This window comes from Perna viridis, chromosome 3, assembly GCF_037379345.1.
Source record: "Perna viridis isolate PV_CMFRI_1.1 ecotype Kerala chromosome 3, ASM3737934v1, whole genome shotgun sequence".
NCBI classification, from domain to species: Eukaryota; Metazoa; Mollusca; class Bivalvia; order Mytilida; family Mytilidae; genus Perna; species Perna viridis.
The window spans coordinates 8,816,867-8,829,615 of record NC_142447.1 but is presented as its reverse complement, the minus strand read 5'-3'; the positions used below and the strand labels follow the sequence as shown (position 1 = coordinate 8,829,615).

The 12,749-nt window shown below is 31.7% G+C and overlaps 1 protein-coding gene across 1 annotated transcript in view; it reads left to right on the top strand.

Moving 5' to 3' along the window:
• LOC148620912 (uncharacterized) overlaps window positions 1-12,749 on the top strand; it is a 46,048-nt gene that overhangs the window by 28,863 nt on the left and 4,436 nt on the right. The window contains exons 12-18 of the mRNA XM_088574783.1: window positions 1,230-1,354; window positions 2,024-2,125; window positions 3,695-3,787; window positions 5,044-5,132; window positions 8,820-8,976; window positions 9,306-9,402; window positions 12,205-12,293. Coding sequence (XP_088430909.1) covers window positions 1,230-1,354; window positions 2,024-2,125; window positions 3,695-3,787; window positions 5,044-5,132; window positions 8,820-8,976; window positions 9,306-9,402; window positions 12,205-12,293 — 752 coding nt within the window. The remainder of the gene's footprint in view (window positions 1-1,229; window positions 1,355-2,023; window positions 2,126-3,694; window positions 3,788-5,043; window positions 5,133-8,819; window positions 8,977-9,305; window positions 9,403-12,204; window positions 12,294-12,749) is intronic.

Sequence of the window (12,749 nt, the reverse complement as noted above, 5' to 3'; positions counted from 1 at the left end):
TGCTAAATCTACCTCTTACAAAAGCTAAAAAGAGGGTGATCTCCCTTTTTAAGCATTCAAAAGGTTAACAGGTTTGAGTCTGGGTTATCAGTGGTCTCTTCACTTCAAGTACTTTTTTCCTCTGATGAACGCTGAAAACTTGTGCCTCCTTTCAACATTTTATTATGTTTTGTTAGTATTAACTTGTATTTAGTTGCATTTTATCTTTTTTATGTGGCTATTAATCACCTATTTGTGTTTTGGGCCGCTTTGTAACTTATATCATTAATATTTTATTTTAAATGGCCTAAGAAAGCATCATTAGTAGTTTTATGTATTTTTCATGTATTTAAAATAAAAAAAGAATAGTTTATAAATGAATTGTTTAATTTATTAGGCTTTAAGGATGTTCACTGCTTTAAAAATAACTAGGATTACAAAGGGATGTGAAATCTTTTTAGATCTTTCATGCTAGAACAAATAAGTTGGAAAAATTGATGGGTCCGTGTGCTAGTTTTTGAGATTTGAGCGTTTGAAATTTTGGTGCAAAAAGGATTTCTTTTTGATTTTCCATTTGTTTTGTTTTTGTAGATTTTATCTATTAAAAACCTTGAAGAAATAACATAGATTTCATCAAAATGTTTTAAGGTGTGTTTTATGAAATGATGAATAGAAAAGTAAGGTCACTGGGAAAAAGAATTAATGCTATGGAATGGATAATACCAGAGGAGTAAAAAAATATAACAAACATGGCTGAACATATCAGCGAACATCCACAACAGGTGGGTAAACAAATGATGTATAAAGTATGATAGTGTTTTCTGAGTGTGCCTCAAACTTGTGTGTGAAGGTATTTTTGTCTTGCTTGGGATGAATGTCGCGATACAGAAGACCAAGGTATTATTTTTTCAGCATCCACATTGAGATTTTCACTTGAAGTTTACTGAATAGGTCAATTTGATATGAACCATGTATGCTAGGTCAATCATATTTGGTGTGCAGTTCCATTAGTATCATTATATCTCAGTTTTGTAGCCATTTTGTGCATATGCCCCCACAGTCATTGTTTTCCTGATTATCCCTTTATTACAGTTCTATATACAGTTGCATACAATAAACTATACCTGATTTTTTCTTATCACAAACAGGGTTTGGAATAAGCTTGTAAATATAGCATTATTGTCAAAGATTGGTGATAGTACTAATAACTTTGATATATTTTCTATCTGTTGGTACCATTATGGATGCAGGAATACGACCATGTAGTATTGAGATGAGAAACAGACAGATATTCCAACAGCAAGCTGATGAAGCTGGGGTTGTTGTGTTCATCCTCTCTAAAGATTTTGTCTTTTCTAGAACTTGTCAGCAGCAGGTATAATTGAAAAGGGGAAGGGGCAGTTAAGGGTCCCATTGTCCTAAAATACAATTGAAAATTCCTAAAGTGTTAAAGGATTCAATTGTGAATTTGGGAACTTGAATCCAATATAAATGAGAAAACATGAAGATTTCTGAAAATTCTTGCATTAAAAGGATATGTTATGGTTAACTTGTTAACATTTATGGAGACAGTGTCAGTTGGGGAGAATCTCTTACATGAACTGTTCCAAAGGTTAAAGAGTATGGAGACAGTGTCAGTTGGGGAGAATCTCTCACATGAACTGTTCCAAAGGTTAACAAGTATGGAGACAGTGTCAGTTGGGGAGAATCTCTCACATGAACTATTCCAAAGTTCAACCCGTAGGCAGTTAATGACACTAGTAATAGAAGGTGTGTCAAATAAAAGTATTAACTTTTTATGGTGCTTTGCCACAATTATGGTCAAATGGAACATTGTTTTTTGCAAATCATGCTATTTTAGAAATGACATTTCTGTGTTGAATTTTTGAACGGTTATTTTGCCACTTAGTAAAAATTAAAATAACTATGCAGTGAAATATACCATAAGCATATAACAACTGATCAATACCACACTACTATATATAATGCAATACTTTGTTAAGAGTAAGATAAACATGTTGAGATTCATTGTTTGCTCTTACAGGTATTTTACTGCGAACAAAGGAAGAAGTTGATACCTATACTGTGTGGAGATTTCGTTATACCAGGTTGGCTGACTGTATTAACTGGTGGGAATATTATTATGGTATGCATTGTAAGAGCACATTATTAGTCTTGTTTTACCTCTACTCTATGATTGATAATTGGGTGTTATATTTGAATCGCTTGTCCATCTGTCTTTCCATCTGTTTGCCTGTTTGAATATTGTTGCAATTATCTCGGCTTCCAAAGGATGACTTCATTTCAAATTTTGTGTGTGGTTTTCATATAGATCGGGCATATGTTGTAAGCTATTTTGGATGCTGTCTGATATCAACTTTCTGTGTTTTATTTTACTTTATGGAATGATAGAGAAAATTTTTATTACACAAATTTTGGTTCCCAATGAATGGATTGATTAAAAATTTGGTGTGGCATCATATTGATTGGGCTATGTTGTAAGTGGTTGCTTTATGATATCAGCTAACTGTACAAGTAGGGGTATGCCTAGCATGACAATGTGTGCAACTTCTTGTTTTGTTTTTGAGACTTGTATCACCCTTTCCATGCCTTAAAAACTAAGATGATAGTCTGTTATTGAACACTTTTCAATTTTTTCACTGGTAAGAAACATTTGTTGATTTACATGAATGATGACACATTTTGTAATTGTACATCATAATGTGAAGGAGTAATCAAGGGAACCAAGATTTTAGTGGAAATTAAAAGAATGTAATCCAGGGATAAAGACCAGACATGAAAAACAGACCAACAACACAAAGAACATAAAATAACTAAAATCATACATACAGAGTAACAACAGTAAATAAGCAACTCGGACACCACTAAAAACTGGGAGTATAGACCCGGTACACCAGTATTGTAAGCATCCTCTGCTTTTCTAGAAACACCCACCAATATGAGTTGCTCATAAAAAGTCAAATCCAGGGTAGACAAATCCAGGGCAGACAAAAGAGGAATGAAAACTATAACATGTTGAACCATTGGTTCTCATGTTGCAGTTGGATATACAATGTTCCATGAGTTCATGGTGATGACCATAAAACTTCTGTAGTGATGACTTCAACCTTGTACCAACAGCAACATAGCCCTGTTCCAGAAGCCTAATTGTAAGAAGTCTAGCGTGATGCAAAAAGTCTGCATAGTTACGGTAAGATCTGGCAAAATGTATGAGTTGTGATATCAAAATTCCATACACAGGTGTTAAAGAGTTTGTTGCTACAGATGAAAGGAAAATTGACAATACAGAATGAAAAGTCATTCTATTTGTCATATAGTTTTGTCAGTAGTTTTCCTTTACCATCAATCTCTAAGTGTAGGTCAAAGTTTGAGGTTGACTTTAAGCAAGCTTTTAACTATATAGAGATTGATAATAATTAAATCAAACATCAACACCTTAGGCTCTTGTTGGAGGAGGCACTATGAGATAAAAATCTGACTATCAGCAACTTCTTTAGATCCTGATAATGGCTAAACAAAATTAGGTAGGCTGTCCTGGAAATCAGCATTGGAAGTGGAGTGTTCCAAAACATATTATCAATGCTTTCTTGTAAGTTAGTATGAGGGTGATCAGATAAATTTAAACATGTAGTTCAGTACTTTCCTTGTTTTTTAAGGCAAGGCTTTCTCATGTGATATTGCTTTATATTTACAGAATGTAGAGTGTTACAAAGACCAGTTGTTAGGAAGAATTAATCATCTGCTGATATCTGCACACATTTTTACTGTTGATTCTGTGGAATCTGTTGTAAGGTTAAATTTTGAATTATGCTTTAACATTCTGGTTTGCCTATGAATCATACAAGTACATGAAAGAGGAAGGTGATAAGAATATGTCAATTTTGTATTCAACCTCAAGTTTTATAGAACCGCATCTGTGGTCTCAGAATATTTGGCTCAACTTCAGTTATGGAGGTTGTGGGTTAGATCCACAGACAAATCACACCAAAGGCTTTAAAATTGGTTGTCACTGTGTTTCCACGAAGCATGAGGTATATAAAGAAGAAAGATTGATAATTAGTTGGCTTGGAGTCAGAATGATGTGTCCGGGTAGGGTGCATGCCTGCCTGCAGGTTGTTGCTTCTGTTATCTAGCACAACAAAGACCCAGCTCAGCTCGGTCTAGTGCAAAGAAGGGTCTGATGGATTGGTCAGTTGTTCTCATCAAGAGATGCATTAAATATCTCACATAGGATGTTACATCTCAATCAATCAATAAAGTCTTTCAGAAGTTTACAGAAAAAATACACATAACAGTTGCATCTTTGATAGGTATGGGAAAGTAATGAAATTAGTTTTTATTTAGTTGGATTATATATTTAAAACTTATTCCCACCATTTGATCACTTCTATTGACTTTATAAATAAATCATTTCTACTATCCAAGTCTCATCTTGCTTTAATTGGTTCTCAAATTACTAATTAGATATACTGTATGTACATCCCATAAAGGTGATCATTAGGTGAACTTGTATAAATTTGAATAAATAATGCAGTGAGAACTTGTACATAGTCTGCATTGATGTAATATGATTTTTAGTCTTTGAATTTGTGAGCTATATCTAATATTTGATTTATTGTTGACAATGCACCGTTATGGTGTTGTCTCGACCAACTGGATTATGGGACATTCCTATAACGCATGCTGGGCGTCCTCATTAAAATTTCAAACAGTCACTTTCTAACTGCATACATCATTTTTGAAATACATCAGTAAGTCCAGAATAATTTTGAGCCTTTTATATTTCAGAGCTACTACATATAAAGCAAGTTGCTGATGCTCTGTTCTTGTAATCTACACCCCAATTTTGTCTGCATTAGATCAAATAAAATTAGATCTTATTTTTCAGATTCAAAAATATAAGCATTTTATGTTTCTGATAAATTATTTTGGGGCAGGCAATAAGTATGGTATCAGAATATGTTCAGCATTTGCTTTTGTTTTATATTACACACATATACATGTACTCGTATAGTATAAAGTCTTTACTTAAAATATTTACAGGCCAGTGATTTAAAGGATACTTTATCTAATCGACTGTCAGTGTACATTTCTGGTGCTACAGTTCTGGACTACTCGGAGAAAGTTTGCAGGTGATAGTCATTGTAAGAATCAGGCAGGGGGTGAAAAAAACCTACCCATTTTGAAAGTTTAATATGATTATTTGCACCATCAGAATCACAGAAAAAAAGACAAGATTTTCCATATCATTTTGGTGAATTGAGTTGTAATTTCATTGAAATGCACTGAAAATGAGCATTTCAAGGGCAGATAACATTCTTTTAAATTTCTGAGGAAATCCAGTGATGCAGAGATCAAATAATGATCTTTTCAAATAGAGAAAATAGCCTTGAGTGGAATTATATTGCTAAATTGGTTAGGTTCTGACATGCATTTTCCTGATATTTTTATTTTTGTCTCTGGCTTACAATAACTTATATTTTACATCTTAGTCATCTTTTTTACTCACCTGACCCAAAGGGCTGTGTGAGCTTTTACCATCACTTGGCATCTGTCATCAATGTCATCAGTTAACAATTTTTCAAAAATCTTCTGCTCTAAAATTACTGTATGGAATTATATGAAACTTTGCTCAAATGTTCCTAAGGGTATCTTCCTCAAAATTTATGTATAGATTTTTGATCTGTCAAAAAATATGGCCACCATAGATAAAAATGGAACATAGGGATCTGCCCATATGTTTTGACTTATATCTTTAATACCATAACAGATAGAAAGAGTAATCAAGGGAACCAAGTTTCTAGCGGAAGTAAAAAAAATGCAATCCAGGGACAAAGACCAGACATGGAAAACAGACAAACACAACAAGGAACATAGAGTTACTAGAACTCTAGAAGAAATCTGAGTCATCTCAGTCTATTGTCTTGATGGAAGAATGTAGTACTGTGGGAGGATATCAAAGGGAGAAATCTGAGACATCTCAGTCTCTTTGGCTTGATGGAAGAATATAGTACTTTGGGAGGATATAAAAATGAAATGATTGAAAGAGTAATCAAGGGAATCAAAGTTATAGTGGTAATCAAAGAGTAATCAAGGGAATCAATGTTATAGTTGTAATCAAAGAGTAATCAAAGGGAACCAAGGTTATAGCAGTAATCAAAGGTTAAGCGGTAATCAAAGAGTAATCAAGGGAACCAAGGTTATAGCGGTAATCATAGAGTAATCAAGGGAATCAAGGTTATAGCGGTAATCAAAAGAATGTAATCCAGGGACAAAGACTAGACATGGAAAATAGACATACACAACAAAGAACATAAAGCAACGAAAATCATACATACAAAGTAACAAAAGCAAATGAGCAAATTGAAGTTATGGTTGTATATTTAACTTTGAAACAGGGGGTATTTTCTTTGTCAGCTTGCTCACAGATTTTCTAAGTCATTTTAATCATTGTCTTTTTTTTTTAACCTTTTAATGCCCCCTCACTTGGAAAGCAAGAAGTATATGATGATCAAGCTGTATGTCCTATTGTCCATCCCACGTTCTACGCTGCAAGTCTTCTCAAATTGCTGAAAAGTATTGGATGTTACTTAAACACAATCTTTATCTCATGATGTTATTGTGCACCTCTCATTTTGTTTTTTCATCTGAATGACTTTGGGCTTCCATATGTAAAACATTGATTTTGTTATTGGTTCATCAAGGGAGGATCAGCTTTATATCTGCAATCCTTCCTTTAAAATATTCTATTCCAATTTGATGAAATTTTCACAAATTCTTTATCACATGATGTCAATGTCAGGTGGCCCTATAATTCCTACATTCCCTATAAAATCCCTCTCTATATTATTCCTATAAATTAAATTCATTGGCTGAAAAGTTGGGTTTTCTCCTGGATTGAATACTAAAACCTGTTTTTCTACATGTATATATGACCTGCTAGTTAAATCTACAAACTACAAATGAAGACAATTACGGTTTCATTTTTTTTTCTAGAATCTGAATTTTTTTTTATCATTTCATGTTATACTCAACACCCAAGTCTTTGTGATGGACTACAACATTATGGTACCAAGACAGCATTGGCAGTTTGCGAATCTTTGGTTACTGAAGACTTCAAGATGTACCAAAGCTGCTTTGGTTTCCCTGTTGTTGTAGTACATGTACAGTCATTTACAAGACATTATTTAAGGTTCTGCTAAATTTAAACTCTAGGACATTAATTGTCAAAATAATTTTAGTCAAGATGTTCCTGAAAACTTTGCTGATGTTCCTTTATACAGTTTTGTTTTCATGTTTTCTCCCTTCTCAAAACATGTTACATCAGCCATATTTTGCTGACAACAGAAATGTAAACATCAAATTTTTAAATGAATGTACAGATTTACTAGAACAGATTTTTGTTCAGTAATGCAAATATGCTGTAGCCTAAATATCTAGTGCAGTGTAAGATAGCAATAATTTGTGACAAATTACCAGATTTGAATGAAAATTTTATTATTTTATGTATATTGGCATTGGTATTAAACTGGATTCTGGCATAAAATATCTCAATTCATCTAAATTTAAAGAAATGGCAATTTTTTTTAAGAAAATCAATGCTATTGAACAGGACTATATGAAGACTTCAAATCATGTTTTTGACAACTGTAGATTTATTCTAAGATATGTTGTTTACATTTTTGTTGTTTTATGTTAAATAGAGGTTATAAAACATCTTTTCCTAAGTTTGACTTGTATGTGTGTTTAATAATACGCATAAAGAAGATTAATTTAGCAATGTTTCAAAGCTGAATTTAATGTATTATTAAAACTATGAATGAAAACATTTCATTAAGGAATGTCCTAGATATTGACTTTAGCTGAACCTTTAGTGTATATGCTTGATATGATGTCATAAGAGTTTTCATTATAATTAGATAAACATGATAAATAGGTATGTATTTCTAGCATATAAATTTTGTGAAAAATTTAGAAAAATCATATTCATCAGATTTGCCCTATAAAAAAAAATAATGCCCTATTTTTCAAGAAATTTAGCCCCATTAAAAGCCCTTTTTTAACCCAAACCCACTTGAAGGCCTGCAATGTTCACTTTCAATGTACTTTTTTACTTTTTGCCAATTATCAAATATTCCTTATGAATTTTGACCTTAGTCGGACAAAAAAGTAGCACTTGAAAAATACTAAATTCCAACTGATACCTGGATGTCATGCAATAATATTATTTATATTTATTACTCAGAGTGATGTGTATAAGAGACTATAAAGTCTTTGGAATGCCCCACAAAAAGATGGATAAAATAAAATATATACTCAAAAGAATTTTTTAAGGGGCAAACTAATTCCAGTCAATTTGAATTTTTTTTTACATCCAAATGAACCATATGGTACAATATTCAAACAAAAAGTCAGTAAAAATGTATGGAGACCTATGGAATCATTAATTATGCTTCTGTGGCCATTTGAATGACTTTTGGGGTTTCCTGATTCAAAACATGGATTTTGTCATTAGTCCACCAGTGAGTGGGGGCAATTTTTTCTTCATTGAAACCACTCAACAACTTTCACACATTCTTTATCACATGTTGCCAATATGCATCTCCCATAATTTTTCCATCTGAATGACATTTGGGGTTCCTCATATGATTTTTGGGGGAGCCACAGGTATTAACAAGTCAGATTTGCTCAGTTTTTCCAGTTTTTTAATAATTATATTTTAATTTTTGTTTTTTATTGATAAAAAACCCAAGTTTTATTTATTGATACACTTTTAGAAGAAACAATGATTGTTTCATCATAATGTTATACTTTTCCAGATCAATTGGTGAAAACCTTGCCAATTTTGATAACTTAGTTATAGGAACAAGAGGCAATAGTAATACAGAAAACTTTATTGTCCAGAGTTTTTACCAGGAGTCTATAAGGCTATGGAAAGTCAATAATATGGTGCTACATATTCAAACAGGTTCACAGGTATTTTAAGTTGTGCTGATTAAATAGCAATTGAAATAATTTTCATTTTCATGTTAATTTGAGATAACAAAAAATGATTTCTGACTGTTTCAATACCCTTATACCTGTCCATTGATCCTATTCAGAAACCCATGACATTTACCTATTGTGACAGTATTATAATTTTACCCCCAATTTTCATAGTTAGATAATTTTTTTTTTTAATTTAATTTATTGCATGGCTAAGTAATGAAAATCTTAATGTCTTGATTTTTTTAAAGATCATAGGTTAATTTTTTTTTAAATGATGGAATACTGAACTTTTTATGAATGATATCTCTTTTTTGTAGGTTGAAGTAAAATCCCATGGCAAGTCTTTTCAAGTAAAGAGTGAGTTACATGATGGTGTGGTATCTAAAGCTTTTGATGTTTGTCTGTTTTTAGGAGGTACTTATTTATGTAGATGTTTTCAATTACTAATATTCATCCATTGTAATGGCTGTGGTAGCATGTTGACTTGAGGGTGTAACAGCCTCGTTGTAATTGTTGTTGCATATTTGTTTCAGTTTATGATGCTCTGTGTTCTATCCTAGTTCAAGTAATACCAAATATTTACAAATTGGATGAGTAATGACTGGTTGGTTTGGAATGATGTGTTTAGTGAGATGACATAACTATCTGTGAGCTACCACATTAAAAATCTAATTCAATGTGTTGAACTAATACAAAGCAAGATCTGCTCAATTGAACAAACATTCTCATCCTGAAATGCAGTAAATATCATAGGGACATTTGTTTACACTTTAGTCATTTGCCTTTTTTGGCGGGAAAATTGGTAAACAAATAGATGGGGATTCCCAAATTGTACTTATATTCAGATAAACAGAATTCGAGATAATTGAAAAGGGACAAAATTAATGGTCAATGATTGTTTGCTAGAAATTTTATCACTTGAAAAAAGAATTAAGTTTGTTGAAAATATATAAATGAAAAACAAAATTATATTTTAAGATAAACTTGATTAGACCACAAAGGACAAAGGTCAACAATGAACATGTTTTAAAATTTGGGACTATATGAGCATAGTAATATAAAGTCATTGTTAGAAATAAAACACCTTTTTCTGGAGTAGTACTTTATTATTTTGCCTATAAAAAGTGACAAATGGTTTTATATCCTGACTGAGACTAGAGCTAAAAACCTGCTTTATACTTGCATCCAGAGTGAATCTTAGATACATGTACATGTATGTCATGAATGAAGGGGTTATTTTGATGAATTGATAACTCATCACTGGACTTAATACTGTCATATTTAAAAAAAAATAGAAAAGAAAAAAAGATTTTGGCTCTAATTTCGAAAATTGGCAACAAAAATTGGCAGCTGGTGATTTTTCTGGCGACAGAATTTTGAAAGCCAGAGCAGCCCCTGAGAGGATGAAGTAAATTTTGTTAACTCTGAAATTATTGCATGCACTTGTTATTGTGACAGCAATTTGAATAAGAAAATTAAAGAAAGGGCCATTTTTAATGGCTTGCAGAATTACATTTTAACATTCTTGGTAAAAATATCTGATTTTAAAGGAACCTTTTCAGTTAGAATGTGATAAATATTGCATGGCCCCCTCCAATCCCAATTATTATATGATTTTTTATTACATATATTTAAATTTAATAATCCTTAGAAAAAATCCTATTAAGTCATTCATATAAAGTATTCTGAAATGCAACTACTGTGATTACAGTCCTGTTTCATTTTTTCACACTAAAACAATGCAAAAATTTCTGAATTGATATTATGCCTTTATTAAATTAGTATTAGTAACAAATTTACCAGGTTTGTTGAATGTTTTGATAGGTTTTGCTACTACCATTTGGACTAATTGTGTACAAAATAACAGACCTAGAAACCATGGGATGTCATAATCTAATTGTTAACAAGAATGGAAATAGGGCTTTGCATGAATGGAAAAATTTATATAGTAAAATTATTAGGATAAACGGTATGACATGGCCAAGACAGACAATGTCATCTTAGACATGTTAGGCTCTAGGGCATGATATAATGTGTCTAGGCTTTCAAAACTGGTGTAACTATGCTCATTGGCATTCTGAGATAGAAATATCAGACATTACACATGTATGATAATAGGAAATGTATTATGTCAAGAAATTCTTCATGATCTAGAGGTCTGTGGTTATAATGAGTACAAATAAATTATAAGGACATTGCTCTCTTTTTTTTTATTTCAATCTGGGCACATTATAGTCTCATTTAATAGAATATTCACATTTATTTCTGAATGAACAGTATTAAGTATGGTAACCTTTCTGCGTGAGAATTAGGAAAATAATTTTTCTCAATTTAGTCTCTTGCCTGAATTATATTCAATACATCTTTTAAAAAATTGACAAAAACTACTAAAATTTATCCTGAATCATCTGTGGAGTAGATATTTTTTAGTGCTTATATAGGGAAGAATTGATGGAAAATTTTCCTGCCATTTTTCTATAATACATTTCAATTGAATTTGACCTATTACTATCTAAAAAAGGCAAGCTTTACACACACTTTAATGATTATTTCTGGAGGTTATGAGGTATTAATACTTAGATAATGCAATAAAATGTCTGTGTTTTTTTGTTGTTGTTGTGTCACACCTTATACACATTTTGCCTGACTTTTAGACAGAGAAGTGCTTTATGCTTAAACTGTGTTGGATATGCTGTGTGGGTGAAGTGGATTACCATTTAATAAAATTGTTGGTTTTAAATTGAGTTTATAAGTGATTCATGCTAGTAAACAATTTAATTCAGACTTTTAAATCAGATTTGATTAAATGCAATTACCTCCCTTTTTTATGTGCATACATTTTTTCACTCTATGAATCAATATAGGTTTATTGATTTTGAAATTTGAAATATATTTTTGTATTGTAACTATGGTTTACATATACAGTCAAACCAGTCTTGGAAACCACCTGTATTTAGAAATAACCTTCCTCAAAAGACTATGATTAAAAATCTATGTTTTATGTGACCATGATTTTGTTCTTCCTTGTAACATAATTTTAGACCAGTTTGACTCTTAGCAAAGATTTTAACAAGTATTTCAATTTTTTTTCAATTAACCTAACAATGCTTACTGTACAACCAAAATGTTAGTCATGTTAGCCATAAATATGCTGTCAGCTGAGACATTGTCAATTGGTAAATTGCTTTTGGAGTAAAATGATGCTTTTAATTGTAGATGGAATGAAATCCAGTCTGGTAGAGAACTTTACATGGAATGAAAAGATGACTATTCCTGTGCTCAACACTGAAACAAAAAACTTAGAGGTAAATAAGACTGTCTTTGAGCACTTGTACAAGCTAGTTGACTTTTTTAACTGATTTCAGAGTCAACTACTATGCATTGATTACCTCCCTTTAAAAAAATATCAGTAAGTATTGTTATCTCTTTCTGGTGAAAAAAAAAGGTTTAATATGGTTTTCTGTAGATTGCTATTTGGGTTAAAATCTCTTCTTGTCACATTCAGATTACTTCTTCTAAATTGCTCAATGGGTTTTGATGAAATTTTATGAATGTTTAATGTGCATAAAGGAAGATGTTTGCAGAGATTATCTTATATTATAAGGTTAATATTTTTCAAGTCCATGATAATGCAATGATATTTTTCGTAATTCTGCTCATTTTTCCTGCAGCTTTTCCTTTCAGCATTTGTTTTAGCCATTTGTAATATACGTGTTTAAAAGTAGAATCCAACCCCAACATAATTCTATCCAAATGTTTCT